Genomic DNA, 20,056 nt, shown 5'->3' on the forward strand with positions numbered 1-20,056 from the left:
CAAACCTGAATGTGAATTTATTTTCCGATACTGTATTGGACAAGAATACAAAAAACATTTTTAAATATTTCCAGTGTGTGTGTTGGTAGAAATGTTTTGTAGAACAGCAATCAGCAGGCTTAAGGCATCAGTCTGTTCTAATGCAGTTGCAATAATAAATAAAAAGTTTAGGGAACAAGAAACAAGCACAAACCAATAGGCTAATACAATGGTTCTCAAATGTGGGTCCGCTAGCCATAGAAAAAAAAAACTTTTAATGGTGGGCCAATTAAAAGCTGTGATGATTGTGACACATCATCAGATAAATGTGACATCACCAAAATGAATATTTTTTTAACTCCCATTATTTTTTTTTAAATGAAAGGCTAATTTTCCTCCTAATTTCTCCCCTTGGACCCAACAACTTTGAGAAACGGCATCATAGATACAGTGAAATCACCTCAGTGTAACCACAACAAACTAACATTGAGAAAATAACAGATTGAAAAAATAAAAAAAAGACACGTATTGACGACGAAGGCAAATTGAAATGTGGCATTGACCGCTCCATTTTTTTGTGTTTCACTGAACGCCACTCAGCTGGCTGTAAACGTGCTCCAGGATCTGGGAGTAGGCTTGGTCCTTGGGGGCGTGGCAGCTCAGCGAGCCCTTTTGGGGATGGGGCAGTGAGAAAGTATTGACTTCATTAACTCAATTAAAATGTACCCCACATAAAGCCCAAATGAAAATTGCACATAAGTAAATGTCTTAAAAAAAAAAACTAATAAAAGAATAAAAGCTTTAAAGTTAAATACTACTGAACTAAACTTAAGATGTGATTATTTTGGCCCTCAGGTTAAAGGTTAAACACCCCTGATCTATGTTGTAATAAGTTAAAATGTTTATTTAATAAAAAGATAATGGGAAAAAAATGGCCAATTTTTAAAAGAACCAATATCAGCGCGACTGCAAATATGAAAAGCGAGAAACTGATTTTGTAGCAGTCTGCATTTTCCTTTTTTTTTTCCCCCCTCCATAGCTTGTATCCACCATGGCTCCAACATTTCATTATTACATGCAAGTGATGTTGGAATTGTCGCTCTGACCTTGATCTTGTCCATCATGGTGGTGTCGGGACACCAGTACTGGTTGAAGTGGACGAGGTCAGGGGCGGCCTTGTAGAAATCCACCAGCAGCACCTGCAAACACTTAGCACTTAGGACTTTTTTTTTTTTTTTACCTCTTATTGAACTTAGTTGTCCTTTTTATTTATTTTTTTCCGCTAGATGCATTAATACCATCTCATTGAGGACGTCACTGGTGAGAAAATTGTCTTGAACATACGTGACCTCCACCGCCACGGGTATCCCATAGTCATTGGGCCTTTGCTGCAATGAAAGACACCTCAAAAATGATTTTGGGTCAGCTTTGTGGTCACGTTGATTTATTTTTTTTAAACAGACAATATTTTCACAAGAATTATTATCAACCAACTACTCTTTACATGAATATTTTAAATGTAATATATATTTTAATATGGAAATTATTTCCCATATTTCATGTTATTTAGATTTTAATTAACCAGTTATTGGGGTGGAGGAACAGTTCAATTAATGCACCAAATATGACATGGCTCTTGTTAATATCCAGTAAATTCCACCAAGCAAATGTTAAAAGCTGCATGCTCACCTCAGGCGGTGGTACGACCCAGAACGGCGTTATAGTGGAGGCCACACCTTGATTACCATGATAGTACGGTCCTGAAAAACAGTTGAAATACCGCTTTGATTTTTTTTTTTTTTTTGCTATCATTAAACATGACTACTTGTAATTGGGGAGTCTTCATGGAGTTTTTTCAGGACGATGCGTATTCTGATCAAATTTGGCAACATTTAACTGTTTTACAATATTTGTCCTTTAGTGTTAGGGTGGTGGGGCGATTGTAACGTTGAATGTTGGGGTTTTCTTTTTATTTAAAAATAAAATTTGTCCCATTTCAGCCAAATTTAAAGCGCTAATATCAGGTCAATTAACTCGGTCAACCGATTAATCGGTCAGACCCGAGTTGTCATTTTCTCGAGGCGCAGCGCAGGTACCGCAGATGACACCCAGGCACGGCTGGAAGCCGTTGTTGGAGCCCTGCAGCCTCAGCTGGTGGTCCATCTGCGAGTCGATGTCCTGCAGCGACGGTAGAGCCGGACCCCGAGGGTGACTGTGGTACCAGCCCACCAATGACAAGCCACGCATGAACAAGTTTTGGCAGATCTGGATGCATTACGGTAAAAAAAATAAAATGAATAATAAATTTGTGAATTACATTTGAGTTTGAAAATTTTGGGCGTGTTACCTCCTCCTCGACAGCAGAGGCAGCGTCTCTGTCAGCCAGCCTCGTTCGACAAGGGAACGCCCGTAAAACGGTCAGCACTGGAACAACGAAAAAAGAAACAGATTGGCTTTTAGATTTGATGAATGCTCAGTCATTTTTTTTTTTTTTAATTTTGAGTCAAACTCACGTTGTGTGTTTGTGTCCCATCGTCCCCCCAAGTATCCCACCACCTCACTGGTGGTCAGGTGGCAGTGGAAGTCCTAGTGAGGAGATGCGTGTATCAGATTGTTTGCACCCACCTTGAGTGCCCCCCCCCCCAAAAAAAAGTTTGTAGTGTGCGCGTTTGTGCGTTACCATGAGCAGCAGCACATTACTGGACACGGCCACATTGAAAGGCTGGAACCTGTTGATGGCCGAAAAGGCCGACAGCTCCACCAGCGTGTGAGGGTCTCTGAGGATGCAAGGTCACCTCGTTAGCGCTCTCTGGTGGACACGCTAAATGTTGACCAAGGGCGACTCTTAACGAAGCGGCTACCTGGAAACATCCCTGGTGCCCAAAGTGCAGTATCTGACTGGGATTCTCTCCCGGTCCGTCCTCCTTGGAGTCAGAGCGTCTGGAAAAAAGAGCAAATTAATTGAAATGCCTTCCAGTACGCCCCATAAAAACACAATTTGAAAAAAACTACAAAGTTCCATGTTGAACAAGAAAAACGCAACACATATGATCACCCTCTGCCCAACCAGATGGATGACAAAAATGCTATTTTAGGTAAAGGATCGAATATGTGCAAAAAACATGCGCTTAGATTTTGTATAAGAGATTCACTATCCCAACCCAGCAATAAAAGGTTTGAAGCAAACAACTGCCTTTTGCAAAGGTTAATCAGAATTGCGCTATTCATCCTATTTTCTATTTTTCCAAAATGAAAATAAATGGATACAAAGCCAGAGTCAAGACTCTTGAACAACGAAGTATGTAAAGAAAGGGAGAAGATTGCATGTTTATGCAAGCACAAATTTAAGTGTTTTTCCATTCTCTTCCATAAAAAATACTCAAGTTACAGAACCTCCTTCCCTCCCTCCTTCCGTCCGTCTCTGAAATAGGAAACAGATTGCGGAGGACCAGAGGGGGAAATTAAAAAAAATTAATAAAAATAAACAAATACCATGTAATCCTCCAGGTTTATTATTTCTGTTCTTCTCTTCGGCTTGCATGGCTGATTTCCCTTCCTCTTCATCCTCGTCGTCATCCTCCTCACTCACCAGGCTCTGATGTCAGCAACACAAACATATAGGATAGTAGGGACTGACACTGTAAGACAGCTGTTGATTTATTAATCAATAAATGGCAATTATTAAAACCTGAGAAAGCATTTTTACATCTCAGCTCCCCCGGTCAGAGCAAGTAGTTTTTTTCCCCCCACTGAATGCTTACCTAGTCAAGGAATTATCTGGAGGACTACTTTTTTTTTTTATTTCACTTGAGTCATATTGTGTAAAGTAACATTAATCTTAGCAGCTTGTGATTGTTCTAGACACAGTGTCGTCCTCACCATGTCTGCGCTGGGCTGGTACTTGTGCAGCCAGGTAGTCTTGTATTGGGCCAGCTTCTGGCCGCGGTAGCGCACCGATGCCCAGCCGCAGCCAGACTTCTTGGCCGGGTTGACCAAACGCTTGCAATGGGTGGCCCAGGCGCTCGGCGAGTTGAAGATCTGACCCGTCTCCACCCAGCGGATTTTGCCGCCAGTCAACAGGTCTCCAATGAAGTTCTTACCCTGAAAGAAGGCACTGTCAGATCCAGCAACTCACATTATAGTAGTCCGGAAAACTTCAAATTCATTCTGATGATTTTGTCAGCAGTCACATCATCAATAAATATTGTGGGGACAAAACAAAAGATTGTAATTTAAGCCTGCTGTTACGTGCTATTTTCTTACTAGGTAGTGGATGGCCAACACGCCATCGCCAGGCTCCACCAGCCCGTCTTTGAGGAGCACCCGCAGCGTGATGCCTCGCCGAGTGAGCAGCGAGCCTCGGCCCGAGCTGGAGCGCAGGTCGGCCTCGTCGCCGCCACTCAGCTCCTCCTCGTCATCCTCACCACCGTCCTCCACCACCTGAGGCGAGCTGGGCACCTCTGAGGAGAACACAAATACACAGTAAGAAGTGATTAAGTAATGTCACCATGTCAACTGGGGGTCATAATTGGGAGCACTAACCTACAATTACAACCTAAATTCCAATTTTTGTTTTTATTTTAACCAATCATGCTTTGAATTTGTTCTAAAGGGGCCAGCCTGATGTCAGCATTTTTCAATCTGATTTGTTGGTCAGAGCAAAACTTGTTATAGCCCGCTTCGACTATCAATACACAACAAACAGCACCTTGGCAAAAATGAATTCGAAACCTAGGCGTTTTTATACGTTTACATGTTTTTGATTAATAGGACTGCTGAGATGTTTTTGGGGATAGATTTTCCCTCATTGCGTGTGGATATGGAATTTATCGTCCGCGATAAACGGGGGTTCACGTCTTATTATTGTCTAGCAATCACTTGGGTTTTCTTCCAGGGGCCAAAAAGATTTACAAACTGCAAAGTGTCAAACAATCTACGTTAATGTCTGCTTGATAAAAATCCTCCTATTGTGGGTGCTACATGCTAAAGTAATAGTAGCCACTAGCCCCCTCTCTGTGTTTTTGTGTTTTAACTCGGGGGCAAAACGAGCCCCAAATGGAGCGTCTCCGTTAACTGTCGCGAAAGTACCGCTGCTAGCCAGCCTTTTGTTTCCGCGTCCCGTCAGGACAAGAAAAGCGGCCTGCTCCTCCTTCCTTCTTCGTCCCCCACAGTCTCGGGATGACAATTAAAGCCCACTTTCATTCATCCTCCTCACCCATGATGGCTCCGAGGGCGCCGGGAACGAGTCGCTCCAGCTCGGGAAGCGGCCGTTTGAGCTTCCAGTCCGGACAGAGGTTTCTCTCTCTCGCTCCCTGGTCGGATATGAGCCTTCTTTCCGTGCTCACTGTAGCTCGGGCTGTTGTTGAAAAACATAAAATAAAGGCTGCGCCGTTTTCGTTTCCTTGTTGTGTTGCTTTAATGTCGGCTCTCCTCCCCTTTCGTCTTCCTCCTTGTCACTCTCTCCCTGGGCGCCAGCTGCCATGCCGACGACCACCCCCCTCCCCGGACACTGTTATCTACTCAGGTTATTAACGCATTTATACACATCACAATCGGAGGACAACATTGATCGGGCTAATTAAGGAAAATACATCAATAAAGTAAACTGTGCAGTGGTGTAAAATTATTAAAACAAAAAAAACTACTTGGAAGTGAAATGTAATAAGCACAATTACTGATACGTAGCGTTTTAAGCGAGAAACGCCATATTGTGAAATACGTAAAGTTTAGAAAATTCCACATTGTTCAGACATATTCTATCCACGGGACGGCCAGTGTCTTTCTCGAAGAAAAGCACTTTTCGTACACTTTGCCAGCAGAGGGTAGCAATTTTCCCAAGTCCGGGTTTGATCACGGTCAGCGTGTTTATAGCGACACATGCTGGATAAATAAGGTATTGCTCACCTCGAAGGGTGCTAATAAACAAACAAAAAACTGGGATAATTTGCCAATAATCTTTTCCCACCAGAAATGAATTACTTCCTCCCTCGCCCCCCAAAAAAAATCTAGCAGTAGTTTTGCGGTTATGGTATGTCATGCAGCCCCGTTAAATTCTGGACCACCATTAGGAGAAAAATCCTGAAGTCATGAGGACATTTTAAAAATATGTATTTTTAAAAAAGTTAATGCATGTTGATTGTATTTTGTGCTGTTTCTGATATTTATACTTTGAATTTACCGTTCATTCGCCTTGAGACCTACAAATCTTTGTTTTTATACCGGATGTGAAGTCAGATTACAAATGTTTCTCGCGATTGGATGAGCGCAGAAGGAGGGGCGTGTCTTTAAAGTAGCGCGAGTGGAAGTAAACACTGTTATCACTTGTTCCTGCTAAAAGAATGATGGAAGAAATGGACTAATCACTTTTAACTTAACTTTTCGGATGTGTGCGTCACGTTTAATGATGCGTAGTGTTAAGAAAGAAGCGATCCCGCTGGTAGAAAACGTCAAACCGACACGGAAGAGGCAGCGGACGCGTGGAAAAGACGGTAAGAATTATAATGTGACAAAATGAGGGAAATATGATTGATTGACAGCAGATCTGCTCAGTGTGTTGATAACATAAACCAAATAAGTTTTTCACTTTCCTCCAGGTCATTTCGAACACAGAGGCGTCCTATGTTTTTGGCATATTGCTAATACATGTCAGTCACGTGTGCAATTCATTAGTCTCAAGTCTCATAAACCTTCAAGTCCCAGAAAGTTTTGGTAAAATCAAGTTAGGATAGTCGACCGGTTTTCTTTTCATTTGTTTTTTTTTTGTGGGTTGTCAAGTTTTTGCTTTATTTTTGTGAACTTTTTGCCACATTTTCTGGAAAGTATAACTGCCCCATCCACAAACGTTTCCTCTTACTCCAACAGGCCCTAAAAGAGCCTGATGTCAACATAAGGACATATGTTATCCAGCGTCATTACATCATGAGGCTGCCCCTGACTCGCTTGAGCGGGTTTGTCTTTCCCTCTTCAAGTGTGGGTGTCTGAGATCATGCTGCAGCAGACCCAGGTCGCCACAGTGATAGACTACTACACAAAATGGATGAAGGTACACATCCTAGTCTATGTGTGGTAATAATATAATAATAATATCATTTGAAAGTTGTGTGAATGTGTTCCAGCGTTGGCGCACCGTTTCAGATCTTGCAGCTGCAACACTTGAGGTGACCACTAAAGCCTTAGATCTCTGTTAAGCAAAAAAAATAAATAAATATGTATTGAGACTATTGATTTTGTTCATGAGTATAGGAGGTGAATCAGATGTGGGCGGGCCTTGGCTACTATTCACGGGGGAAACGTCTGCATGAAGGTGCACAAAAGGTGAGTCATGAAGTATGAAAAAGAATGTGTGAAAAAAAATTCAAAAGGTCTAATGCGCGACTGGTTGTGTAATGCCATTGGTGCTTTTGTGTCTACAGGTGGTGTCGGAGCTCGATGGCCAGATGCCCGACACGGTGGACGAGTTGCTGAGACAGCTACCAGGGGTGGGCCGCTACACCGCTGCAGCCATCGGCTCCATCGCACTGGGCCAAGTCAGCCGTCACACACGTACACGTGAACGCCTTTGATGACAGGGAGTGACTACATCCTTCGTTACCTAGGTTACTGGAGCCGTGGACGGCAACGTCATCCGAGTCCTGTGTCGTATGAGAGCCATCGGGGCCGACTGCACAAGTCCTGCAGTCACAGAGGCCCTTTGGTGAGTCAAATAACTCTTTGAGCGTTTTTGACGTGAAACTTTGTCAATGGGAATCCGAACAAGGAGAGCTGTCAGTCGATTGGCGTCAAGTACTTTTTTTTTTTTCTGTTTATATGAGTGTAGAAAACTCTTGGCCAACTGTGTTTGATCATGAAGCCGGGGAAAGTATATATAAACAAAATAATTAATAAAAAAAAATCAACTCTGGCCAACAAAATAAGTGTTTGCTTTTTTTCTCGCCTGTTGTCTTTCAGGGCTCTGGCAAATACGCTGGTGGACCCAAAACGACCAGGGGACTTCAACCAGGCCATGATGGAGCTTGGGGCCCGAGTTTGCACCCCAAAGGGACCCTTGTGCGAGCAGTGTCCTGTACGCGCTCAATGCCACTCGTACCGCAAGGTACAATCAAAAGTACTCCCACTTTGTACTTAAGTAGAAGTATCGTGATTTTATGGATGATTGTGTGTGTAGGTTCAAGCCAAACAAGAGCAAAATTCCAAGAGGCTGTTCAGGAAAAAGGACATGAAGCTTGCAGACATTGAAGACTGCAGTAAGTTGTCTTCTTTCCTCCCAACTGGACTTCTCATCATTTTTTTTTTATCTGGCATTTCTCAATCAGATGCCAATGGATTCTGCCCACTATGTCCACGCGAGCCTTGGGATGAGGAGTTGGGGGCTCAGAACTTCCCAAGAAAGCCTGCCAAGAAGCCTCCCAGGGTGGAACGAACCTTGACGTGTGTGCTGACTCGGCATGGAAAAGGAGGCGAGGAGGAGTTCCTGCTCATGCAGAGACCAAATAAAGGTTTGAACGTGCGTCTCTGTTTCCATGTGGATTATTAAATTGAATGCTTGCCGTTATTTGTGTGTCCAAATGAGTTTACAATGTGATTCAAAAGTGTGAATGTTTTAATCAATTTACATTTTTTTCAAGCGGGTGAGAGGGTGAACACTATCTACATTATTAATCCCGATTTCTATATTTTATAATGTTTGGGTTTGGAATGGATTTCTTTTCGATTTTGACATTGAAATGTTTTGTTCCCAAATCCATGTGGCTTTGTCAGGCTTGCTGGCAGGCTTGTGGGAATTTCCGAGTCTTTTGTTGGATAAGGACAACAAGGCTGAAAAGAAAGATCAGACGGCGCTGTGTGCTCACCTTGGCAAACACCTGGGAGCGCCGTTGATTGACGGCTCTCTTCAGTATGTGGGAGAAGTAAGTGCTTGAAATGTCATTTTTTATTTTTTTCCAGTTTTGAAAAGTGCTTGACACCACGTTGAATGGCTATTTGACCGAATGACGTGGGTTTTATATCATTCCTTAAAATAAATGTGATTATCTCTTAAACTCAGACCCACCCCATGAGTACAGTATGCTATGCTATTTTGCATTTCTAGTTTTCTCATATTTCCAAAATGGAAAAGGAATCCATTAGTTGTGGATGCTCCCTGAATTTGATGTCCTCGTCGTTTTCGTAGGTGCTTCACATCTTCTCGCACATACACCAGACGTACGTGGTCCACACTTTGCACCTGGGAGACGCCGAGGCGCCTCTGCGGACGGGAGACGCGTGTTGGATCAGCAGGGCGGCGCTGCAGGAGGCCGCCGTGTCTACGGGAGTAAAAAAGGTCGCTTGTATTATGTCACGGCATATTGTAGAAATCCACAGATTTGCATATTTGCTCTTCTATTCACATTTTGCGTAAAACATGGCATGTCACATTCCACAACACTTTTCACTGACTGTTACACAATATTGGCCATTGTTGTTTCTAAAAAGGAAATACTTTCTTGAAAAGTTGAATGTTACAAAATTTAATATTACACTGCAAAATATATTTCTAAACTGATTTTTTTTTTTTCAAACATTTAATGTTCGTCTTTTTTAAAACTGCTGTATTGTACTGTATGTCGACTCTATTCCAGATTCTGAAGCTTTGTGACTCAGCAAGCATTCAGAAGGAGCTGAACTCTCCAGTAAGTTTTCCTCTCCTTCTGGGAACCTGTGGCTTGCGAGAGAATTAGATTTAGCCTAAAGCGTAATTCTTCAGGCCAGAGAAGCTGCTATAAATAGACACCTGAAACCCTCTGATGATAAAATCTTACAAATTTGTCTCACTTAGGCTGCGAAGAGGCAAAAAAAACGACGCCAAGAAAAGACCACGTAGTGCAAAGAATGGCAAAATGAAGCTGTCCAATGATAGCAACAAGCAGTTGTCACTCTCGACTTTCTTCAAGACCACCAAGCAGGAACCTTGATCCAAGTTTTACATTACTAGGTTCTGTACAGTGTCATCTGCATTTGTCTCTGAGTCGTGCTGCTGACAGTGAAGTCTTTTTAAAGTAATTACACATGGGTTTACAAAGGCCTGGCAAAATCTTCTAGTTCCCTACACGCTTCCATTGGAAATTAAGATGAGGAATTTTACAAGTATTCTCAATATTCCATGGGATTAAATGGGAAATTATTGGATTTGAATCAGCAGTGGATTTAACATCCAGTTCTGCTCACAGTGAAAGTACACTTCATTTTTTAAAATAATTTTATTGTAATTACTGTTATGTTTATGGTTAGCCTTTTCAATTTTTGTGCAAGTGTTTTGCTCAATGTCTTTCTTCTAACTGTGGTTACTAAGAATGAATGCAGAAATGAATGAAATCTTGAAATACAAAAACATGAGCGAGCGTACTACTTCTACGATGTGTGCGAGACTGAAACTGAAGGAGTCGACAAAGGCTAGAATGCAAGCCAAGCTGGTAAACTCCTTGAGTATATAAAAATTGTAAGGTACACCTGTAAACGTGTTTTTAAATGAAATGTATCACACTGAAATGTTTTTTTTCGGGTTAAATAGTTTTTTTTTCCTCAGCAAAAAAACACCCTTTAGTGGCGTTTTCCTCCTTTTCATCGATCTCGTGGTCGATTGTCAGTTTGCCCAGTCGTGGCTATTACAATAAAAACTAAGTAAACAGCGACTCCTAGTGTTCAGTTGGTGTCCTAACCTACCGTATTTTAGGCACGCAAAGAATGCGGACACGTGTTGAGCTTGTTCCCCTGCATTGTTCCTCTCGAACGTTGGCGGCCGCATAATGTGCTGCACTTGAGGAGAAGAAGGAAGAGCTACGGACCTCGGTTCAACTTAAAGGTTGTAAGTTTGTCGAAGAGCTTTGAAAATGTTCTTGTAACTTTAATTGGGTCTTTTTGCTGCGTGACATGCAGGTGATGACGTCTGCGTGGGAAACAATCTTGTCTGTCCACCAGCACATGGTCGACAATGGAGGTAAGTATCTCAGATTTTTCCTAACTCGGCAGTAATATAGAGATTATTGAGACGTGTGTAGTTTTTCTACAAGCTGCAAAATATTTGCGTTCTTATACTTGCTGCTGGGCAAAACTGTTCAATAAGTTTGTCAGTTTTGTTTTCTCTGGAACCTGCTAAACATGTCGATTGAATGCTGGCATTGTCTCCGTATTCTAGGCATCTCATCTAGTGTCAAAATGTCTGGCCTCGTGGCCTCTGCATTATGACTTAATTTAAATTCAAATCCTTATTATCATTTTAAGAGGCCCAAAATATGACAGTGGTCCATGGTGGCAAAGCAATACTTTTATCTGAATAAATCTCTTCAACTCACTATTATTGTTTTTCCTGACGAAGATAATCAAAAGAAGTGTTTTGATTACATTTTATTACAACGCGCATTTTAGCATTTGTGTGTTGAATGTAAGCCTTTAAGGGGCGTGGCTTAGTGAGTGATTTGAGCAGCTGAGTTAGATTGCTCTGCAGTTGAGCATCTGCATTCTGTGTGGATACTGTGGCCTAAAGCAGCTCCTTGTGAATGTTGTCACTTTGTTTGATATTTGTGTGTTTGCATTTTAGATGTGTTTGAAGAGCACCTTTGAACGGCAAATTGAAGAATTATGCGTTTTATGTTTAAAGGATAATTAAGGCCTTCACTTTGGGAAATCCGCAGACACACTGACTACTATATCTGTATCAAAGCTATTACATTAATTACATACATTGTGCTCTAAATACCTCACATGAACATTGTATGCAAGGCCGGGCTTATGTGGCGTATGCCTGAAATGTTTATGTTTGTTTTTACTGTGAACATTGGCAGCGAGCATAAGGAACTGGTTAGATGAGTGATCATTGGGATCTGAACGCCACTATTTTTCTTCAGTGCTGCTAGACTTTCATCAGCCTCTTCTGAAGATTTTTTTCCCCCCAATTTATCATACTTTTTAAATTAATCGTCCGATTGATCAGTTCTCTGAATTTTTGACTGCTAAATAGTTTAACAGGAATTGGCCCAAAAAAAATCCATATTTGTGATAAGATGAAAACATGATTAATTTGTTTATTTATTTTTACTTCTTTTAAATCAAATGTAAAAAAAAAAAAAGTATTTTTCTTTTCCAACATGTGCTTTCACTTTTCTTTTTTACTAAACTAAACCTTGAATCATTTTTTCAACCTTTTTGGAATGTAAGTTTCCATGATTTTAAGCACTGATCTGATGATGGTCGAATGTTATGAAGTTCTCTGCTGCCATCTAGCGGGTGTGTAAAGATCGAACTATAATATATGCTTGTGAGTTGCTCCACTTATTGTTGTGTGCGTTGCCGCAGACAAGAGGACTGACCCGTGGCCGTTGGTCAACTCGCCGGTGCCGGTCACGCTCATCGTGCTGACGTACCTCTGCATGGTGTGGGCGGGGCCTCGGCTCATGAGACACAGAAAGCCCGTAGACCTCCGCATGGTTCTCATCCTTTATAACTTCGCCATGGTGGGCTTGTCGGTCTACATGTTCCTTGAGGTGCGTCCAATCCTGAAGTGTTGGAATGTGTGTGATGTTGAGCGAATGCTGCCTCAGTCTTGGTTCTTTGACACCCGTCATGTACAGTTAAGGGGGAGCAAGATTGTGTCAAGATGGAAACCATAAAATTGTCTGTTAAACTCTAAAGCGCAGAGGCAAGCCAGAATACGAGTCCTGTGCTCCCTCTTATGCGTTCCAATTTAGAGGCAAGTGACGGCAATTTGAACCAACTGGAGGCGTTAGAAGGAGGACTGGTTGACTCCAAAGAAAAGCGTAATAATAATGACTTTGTATATTAGAATCAAAATGATCTCAACCGGCATAATAAAATACGAATTTGTCATTTTGGAATCACACAAGTACTACGACAGTGCACCTCTGCAAATCGTGGAAATCCATGAATAGTAGAAGGTTTTTAATTGCCACAAGATGACGGCAGAGCGCTTATTTTTCTACGATGCTGGCCTGACGAAATCAATCTTTCAACTAATAGCATTGACTTTCTTTTTACATCCATTTATTTATATTCTCTGCTATGCATTAACACCAAATTCTGCTGAGTTTAGTGCCATTAAATTCCCTTCTGTTGCTCCCGTGGCTTCCAAAATAGTCATCTGTGAAGCTTGTCGTGTGACTTGTTTCGTAGTTCTTGACTACTTCGTGGCAGTCCAACTACAGCCTCCTGTGTCAGCCGGTGGACTACAGCAGCAGACCACTGCCCATGAGGGTGAGAGACATTTTGTCTTTCAGTGTCTGGAAAAGCGTTTTTATTCATCGTTGTTATCGCTATAATGGCTCCGTTGCTTGTTCTTTGTCTTAGATGGCTCGGGCCTGCTGGTGGTTCTTCTTCTCCAAAGTCATTGAGCTCAGCGACACGGTACGGCGACCTTTTTCATGATTTGTATATTTTGCGGGCGAGGGAAAGATAATTGAGTATCGTTGATCTGAACTGAACACAAGGACATCAGCTCAAAGGTGATGGAAGCATTTTATGATTCCTTTCTCTGACTGGGTGGGAGCAGATCTTCTTCATCCTGAGGAAGAAGAACGGCCAGCTGACTTTCCTTCATGTCTTCCACCACGCCACCATGATCTTCAACTGGTGGTCTGCCGTCAAGTACGTGGCTGGCGGACAGTGTAAGACAACGTCTGCTTGCTTGTTGACAACGGTCATGATCAGGTTGCGAAACTGGCAATGAAAGAAACCAGAAATTGTACAGAAATCAAGGTTGGCTTTTCATAGGGAATTTAAATATAGTTTGGGAATATATTTGTGAACATATTCTCACTTAAACTCAGAAAGTCATAGATTTTCGCTGGATTCGAAGTCGTGTATTCCGGAAGGTAACGAGCGTCTCTCGTTGCAGCTTTCTTCGTCGGCCTGCTCAACACGTTGGTCCACACTGTGATGTATTCTTACTACGGCCTGGCTGCTCTTGGCCCTCACATGCACAAGTATCTGTGGTGGAAGTCTTACCTCACCTGCCTGCAGCTGGTAAGAAGAATACTTGTATAGAAAAAAAAATGATGTGGTCGGAGTCACCGAGATCTCAACTGCAGTTCACTCTGTTTTTTTGTTTTTGTTTTTTTTAATATCTGTTTTGACAAAGTAAAGAATAGAACATAAAAATTCAGGACAGCAATATTAGTCGTTCGAGGATAAAGAATATATGCTAGAAATACACATCCGGGCGTTCTGTCTTCAAATGTTCGGAATGAAATAAAAAAACAGAAAAATACAATTTCAAATCATGAATACCTGAAACGTCTACGCAAGTAACACCCGCTGCTGGAGAAAAGACCAAAGACAAAAAAAAAAAAAGAGAATGAAGAAACTTGCAAGGCAAAGACATTAACGCCAGCTTTTATTTTACCTCGCCAGCTGCAGTTTGTGCTGATTCTCATGCACACAATCTACAACCTGTTGACTGAATGCGACTTCCCGGTGGTCACCAACGTTTTGGTGGTGGTTTACGCCATCATCCTCATCATCCTCTTCGCTAACTTCTATCGCCAGAGCTACTTGGACAAGAAGAAGCAGAAGTAAGATGGATTCAAGTTTGCACAGCGCCGTTCTAATCACGCAAAGATGTTTACATACAATCAAACGTACAACATGCTGCTGCTGTGTGCGTACGTGCGTGAGTATGCGTGCAAACTAATTTTTGTCCACTAGAGGGCAGCGCGTGCCCAAGTTGGATTAAAAACAAGCAGAAGCTGGCGACACGTTTCTCTCATATATTTATTATTTCTTGAATGGAGAAGATGGCAAACATTCAAAAGTGTGTTGTGTGCATTTATAGAAAATATTTAAAGGGGTTTGATTTGCTTTGCATCGTTGTAGCAGGGAGACAAACCCACAAAATAAAACAAAGGTTTACAAACATTGTTTTCCCCTTTATTGAAACAACACAGCAACACGATACGTTTGTTTTGGGGTTTCGGTCTGAAAACAGATGTTTTTTTTTAAAAAATACATGAGAGGAAATGTTCACATTGCAGCAACAGTATAATGAAGTCCTTCCCCCCTTTCTTTTGGGTTCAATGAGAGTGATTTTGAAAGGATTTTGGATCATTTAATGGCTTTCTTGTTATATTTCTTTGGTAAAGTGAACCGTCTACTTTTATGATTTATAAGTAGCAATTCCTCCAATAAACTGCTTTAACTGTAATTATCTGTAGATGCCACATAACAGCGGCAAAGAACCACTTTGGTCAAAATAAAGTTCGTCAACTCACTTTCCTAGTTCGTTGTCCACCAGATGGCGTCAAAGCAATCTTCTTGAAAGAAGAAAACAAGGCTGCAAATTTTTTCCCACCAGTCATTTGTTAATCAGTTAATTGTTTTATTTTTATTGTGTGGCCATAAAAAAAAATCATATTTCTTAGAGGAGCAGAAACAGCAAAGGTAGCGCCATTTTTTTTTCCTTAAAAAATGAAAAAAATAAACAAGTCTGAGTTTGACTGGCAACATCTGTGCTCACTGCTCACAACTATACAAGTTGTGTTTTTGATGCAATAATTGTAATTTTAATAGCTTCAAGCTCCATTACGTGTTCTGTACAATGACTACCCTGGATATTAGGAAATAATAATTGGTATCAAGGAAGTATGTTGAAGTAACACATGTTCAACTATTGTGTTTTTTTTTTTTTTGGGGGGGGGGGTTAGGAGCCAAATTTAGCCAGGGTTGGTAACTGATGGACTTAGTCACTTTTGTATTTTCACTCCGCTGAGTGCCAATTAAAAAGCAGCTCCTGACTCAAGTTGAAGCCTAGGATGGCTCACCTGCGGAAGCTATTGTTCTGATGGGAAGCTGAGGCGTGAGAATCTCCGGTGCCGCCTCTCACCGTCTGCTCCATGCGGAAGAAGTTCGAGAAGCGGAAGCAGCTCTGGAAGCTACCTTGGAATTCTGCAAGGAGGAAAAAAGGGAAGTCGAATAGTAGCCAGATTTCATCTGACATAAAACTGTGCTGTGAGTTTCCTGTCCAATCAGAATGGAGCCTCCCGTTACCATGGCAACCTAATATGCCCAGTATGCCCAGAACCTTTTCTTTGAAAGACATCTAGTTGTCTTCATTTCCATCATATTTCGTCACAGTTCTTCCAATTCAAACAAAGCAAACAGCATTTTCCGTTGTTGCCCGAACGTGCCGTTTTTTTTTGTTTTTTTTTAGGCATGCAAAGGATGCGGGTGCGTGCTGGTCTTGTTCCTCCGCATAGTTCCTGTCCAGTGTTGGCGGTCGCATAATGTGCTGCACTCCAGGAGGAGGAGGAAGAGCAACGGAACTCAACTTGAGGTATGTTACCAATCTCACGTGGCGCTTCGTAGAAGAAATTTCTAAATGCGGTTGTGGATTTTTGGTGCGCGACAGGCCGAATGATGACGTCTGCGTGGGAAACCATTTTGTCTGTCCACCAGCACTTAGTAGACAATGGTGGTATGTATCATTCCCTCTTTACTTTTCAACTTGGTGTCAAACCTGAGGCCCGGGGGCCAGAGCCGTGCCGCCACATCATTTTATTTTCCCCGTGAAGGCAAACTTGTGTGTCGACTTCATAGTTTTTGCTGAAATACCAAAACTCTGTCACTGATTATTAAGATTTTGCAAGCATTTTTCTTAGCATTCTCCCTTTTAACATCCACTGAAAAAAAAATAGTTGGACAAACATTTTTGTATGACTGCTTGTGTATATGTGATAATATGATAATATTTATAGAAGGAATGACTTTGACCCCCTTGAGCTAAGATATATTTTATTGATAAATGTATATTTTTTCTACAACCTGTTAATTGTTCTTATTCTTTCTGCTGGCCAAAACTATTCAGTAATAAGTCTGTTATCTTTATTACTGATTTTTGTCTGAAACCTGCTCAACGTGTTGCTGAATACCCGCATCGTCGCTATCGTTCACGTATCTCATCTCGTTTCACAATCTCAGGCCTTGTGGCGCCAATGCATATGGTTCCATTTAAATTCAAATCTTTATTTTTATTTCAAGAGGCGCACCGGTCACGTCATTAGGGCCACAAAATGTCGCAGAATGGCACTACTTTTGTTGAAGTAAAACTCCTCAACTCAATCAAGGTTGTTCCTTGGCACCAAGATGTCACAGGATATTTTTCAAAGTAACCACGTTGATAACATTTATTACCTTGTACCCTAATTATGTGACATGACCATTGTGTGCATGACATGTGCACGTATGTGCATGACCGAGTTTGTGTCGTTTAGCAGTGGATTTAATCTTTCGGATTCTTTTTTGAAATACACATTGGCGGTGGTCATGAATAACTGGTTAGATGTTTGATTGCTGAGTGATTACAAAGAAAAATCGTGTATCTTGCTCCACTTGTTGTTGTGTGCGTTGCCGCAGACAAGAGGACTGACCCGTGGCCGTTGGTCTACTCGCCGGTGCCGGTCACGCTCATCGTGCTGACGTACCTCTGCATGGTGTGGGCGGGGCCTCGGCTCATGAGACACAGAGAGCCCGTAGACCTCCGCATGGTTCTCATCCTTTATAATTTTGCCATGGTGGTCTTGTCGGTCTACATGTTCCTTGAGGTGCGTCCAATCCTGAACTTTTGGAATGTGTGTGATGTTGAGCGAATGCTGCCTCAGTCTTGGTTCTTTGACACCCGTCATGTACAGTTAAGGGGGAGCAAGCTTGTGTAAAGATTGAAACCAGAAAAAAAGAGAATGCAATTTGTTGAGAAATTGTGTGTGAAGGCTGAGAAACGGAATACATTTGAATGATTGTGAATGATACTGAATGACATTAAATGATTTTGAAAGATTCTGAATGACAAGGAATGATTGTGAATGGTACTGTACTGGTACAGTCACTTCCGATCAAATCAAGTGACCGGAAGTGACGGGATTTCTCCAAAAATTGCATTCTCTAATTTGTCTTGTCGGAAACTCACAAGTACTACGACAGTGCTCCTCTGCAAATATTTTAATTGCCCCGAGATGCCACAAGATGGTGCCAGAGCGCTTTTTCTGTTTGACGAAGCTGGCCTGACTAAATGAAGCGCCTCCTTTTAAACTTTCATCTAATTGTTTTCAATTTCAATAAACATCCATTTATTTATATTCTCTGCTATGCATTAACACCAAATTTTGCTGAGTTTAGTGCCACTAAATTCCCTTCTGTTCCTCCCGTGGCTTCCAAAATAGTCATCTGTGAAGCTTGTCGTGTGACTTGTTTCGTAGTTCTTGACTACTTCGTGGCAGTCCAACTACAGCCTCCTGTGTCAGCCGGTGGACTACAGCAGCAGACCACTGCCCATGAGGGTGAGAGACATTTTGTCTTTCAGTGTCTGGAAAAGCGTTTTTATTCATCGTTGTTATCGCTATAATGGCTCCGTTGCTTCCTTTTGTCTCAGATGGCTCGGGCGTCTTGGTGGTTCTTCTTCTCCAAAGTCATCGAGCTCAGCGACACGGTGCGTAGACCTTTTTGGATATTTTGCAGGTGGTAGAAAAATGATTGACTATCACTTGTTTTGGGTTCCACCAGGACGTCGTTAGAAATTTTGAGGTCTCTCTCTTTTTTTTTTTTTTTACTGTTGATATCTGTCATGTAACTTGACATGGTTATCCTTTCTCTGTGTTGGTGGGAGCAGCTCTTCTTCATCCTGAGGAAGAAGAACGGCCAGCTGACTTTCCTTCACATCTTCCACCACGCCACCATGATCCTCAATTGGTGGTCTGCCGTCAAGTACGTGGCTGGCGGACAGTGTAAGGTTGCGCAATTTGGGAGTTTCCCCACATTGGAAACTTTCCATGGGAATTTACGAGACTAAAATAAAGCTTTCCTTCATCTACTCACAGAACGAGCATCTCTCGTTGTAGGTTTCTTCATCTGCCTGCTCAACACGTTGGTCCACACTGTGATGTATTCTTACTACGGCCTGGCTGCTCTTGGCCCTCACATGCACAAGTATCTGTGGTGGAAGTCTTACCTCACCTGCCTGCAGCTGGTAAGAAGACAACATTCTCACACATTCTGGAAAACCTGGAAAATGATTGAGCAATTTTCCTGACTTGGAAAACTAATTGAAAATGAGAAAAAAAACAGAATGTCTTGGAAAAACTTGCGTTGTCCTGGCAAATAATTTTCCCTCCATCTGCTTCGCTCTGCCTCTGCTGGTGTTCGCAATCTGTTCAAACAAACATTTGTTTGTTGTTTGTTTCCAGCTGCCTTCAGAGCAACATTGAGCTGTGGCGCTTTTCTGCTTTCTCTCACCGCGTGGCGTTACCAACCAATCAAATTGCATATTCCCTTCGAACACTTCTGCTGCCCAGTTTTAATTTCTCTCTCTCTCTCTCTCTCTGTCTCTCCCCTCTCTTCCTATTGTTATTATTTTAATTAAATTCAATTGCTTTGTTTTTAATACCTTTTTTTGCGCTGCATGACATGATATTGATTTTGATATTTATATATTTGATTAATTTTTGTGGTGGTTTTTACTTGACTTTACAAGACAGGTTTCAAATGCACAAAATCGAAATCGTAAGCAAACGGGTGAACGAACATTTTTTTTAGGTGATTTATTGAACATATGAAATATATTTTGGTTACATTTACAACAGAATTGCCAGAAAAATAAAAACTCACATCCTTGAAAAGTGTGCGCCAGTAACGCCCGCTGCTGGAAAAAAAAAGACCAAAGACGAAAAAAAGAATGAAGGAACTTGCAAGGCAAAGACATTAACGCCAGCTCTCATTTTGCCTCTCCAGCTGCAGTTTGTGCTGATCCTCACGCACACGATCTACAACCTGTTCACCGAATGCGACTTCCCGCTCGTCACCAATGTTTACGTGGTTGTTTACACCTTCTTCCTCGTCATCCTCTTTGCTAACTTCTATCGCCAGAGCTACCTAAACAACAAGAAGCAGAAGTAAGATGTTTTCACATTCGTACAGCGCTGTTCTTCACCCTCAAACATGTTTACATACAACCAAACGCAAGACATGCCTGCTGTGTGTGCTGTGTCACCCTTCGCCACTAGAGGGCAGCACGCGCCCATGTTGGATTAAAAAAAAACAGGTTTCA

The 20,056-nt window shown here is 41.8% G+C and overlaps 4 protein-coding genes across 7 annotated transcripts; 3 read left to right on the forward strand and 1 right to left on the reverse strand.

The window, feature by feature from the left end:
- Position 1: 1 nt before the first annotated feature.
- On the reverse strand, positions 2-5,459 carry mpnd (MPN domain containing). Its single transcript, XM_088312875.1, has 13 exons — positions 5,195-5,459; positions 4,243-4,439; positions 3,859-4,080; positions 3,472-3,574; positions 2,841-2,919; positions 2,660-2,756; positions 2,493-2,565; positions 2,327-2,403; positions 2,076-2,244; positions 1,669-1,739; positions 1,278-1,367; positions 1,086-1,178; positions 2-648 (listed from the first exon to the last, which is right to left on the reverse strand). The coding sequence occupies exons 1-13, from the start codon at positions 5,196-5,198 to the stop codon at positions 562-564; spliced, it is 1,362 nt and encodes a 453-aa protein (XP_088169001.1). The 5' UTR covers positions 5,199-5,459; the 3' UTR covers positions 2-561.
- A 1,476-nt stretch (positions 5,460-6,935) lies between these two features.
- mutyh (mutY DNA glycosylase) lies at positions 6,936-10,646 on the forward strand. 2 transcript variants are annotated; one of them, XM_088312877.1, is made up of 12 exons: positions 6,936-7,021; positions 7,095-7,136; positions 7,222-7,293; positions 7,392-7,505; positions 7,575-7,672; positions 7,927-8,071; positions 8,144-8,222; positions 8,292-8,474; positions 8,737-8,885; positions 9,149-9,298; positions 9,597-9,647; positions 9,794-10,646. In XM_088312877.1, exons 1-12 carry the CDS (start codon positions 6,965-6,967, stop codon positions 9,836-9,838), a joined length of 1,185 nt encoding a protein of 394 aa, XP_088169003.1. In that variant the 5' UTR covers positions 6,936-6,964; the 3' UTR covers positions 9,839-10,646. The 2 variants fall into 2 exon arrangements, with proteins under 2 accessions (XP_088169003.1, XP_088169002.1); XM_088312876.1 differs by having other exon boundaries at positions 8,144-8,474.
- Positions 10,647-10,671: 25 nt separating this feature from the next.
- On the forward strand, positions 10,672-14,880 carry elovl8b (ELOVL fatty acid elongase 8b). 2 transcript variants are annotated; one of them, XM_088312882.1, is made up of 8 exons: positions 10,672-10,816; positions 10,891-10,951; positions 12,307-12,494; positions 13,141-13,221; positions 13,315-13,371; positions 13,517-13,631; positions 13,862-13,989; positions 14,377-14,880. In XM_088312882.1, the coding sequence occupies exons 2-8, from the start codon at positions 10,894-10,896 to the stop codon at positions 14,539-14,541; spliced, it is 792 nt and encodes a 263-aa protein (XP_088169008.1). In that variant the 5' UTR covers positions 10,672-10,816; positions 10,891-10,893; the 3' UTR covers positions 14,542-14,880. The 2 variants fall into 2 exon arrangements, with proteins under 2 accessions (XP_088169008.1, XP_088169009.1); XM_088312883.1 differs by having other exon boundaries at positions 13,517-13,611.
- Positions 14,881-16,154: 1,274 nt separating this feature from the next.
- On the forward strand, positions 16,155-20,056 carry LOC148324582 (very long chain fatty acid elongase 4-like). Of its 2 annotated transcripts, none has more exons than XM_088312880.1 (8): positions 16,155-16,294; positions 16,370-16,435; positions 17,374-17,561; positions 18,213-18,293; positions 18,386-18,442; positions 18,623-18,717; positions 18,852-18,979; positions 19,741-20,056. In XM_088312880.1, the coding sequence occupies exons 2-8, from the start codon at positions 16,375-16,377 to the stop codon at positions 19,860-19,862; spliced, it is 732 nt and encodes a 243-aa protein (XP_088169006.1). In that variant the 5' UTR covers positions 16,155-16,294; positions 16,370-16,374; the 3' UTR covers positions 19,863-20,056. The 2 variants fall into 2 exon arrangements, with proteins under 2 accessions (XP_088169006.1, XP_088169005.1); XM_088312879.1 differs by having other exon boundaries at positions 16,156-16,294; positions 18,623-18,737.

Source organism: Idiotropiscis lumnitzeri, chromosome 13 (genome assembly GCF_059441095.1).
Source record: "Idiotropiscis lumnitzeri isolate Australia: NSW breed Sydney's pygmy pipehorse chromosome 13, RoL_Ilum_1.0, whole genome shotgun sequence".
Classification (NCBI taxonomy): domain Eukaryota; kingdom Metazoa; phylum Chordata; class Actinopteri; order Syngnathiformes; family Syngnathidae; genus Idiotropiscis; species Idiotropiscis lumnitzeri.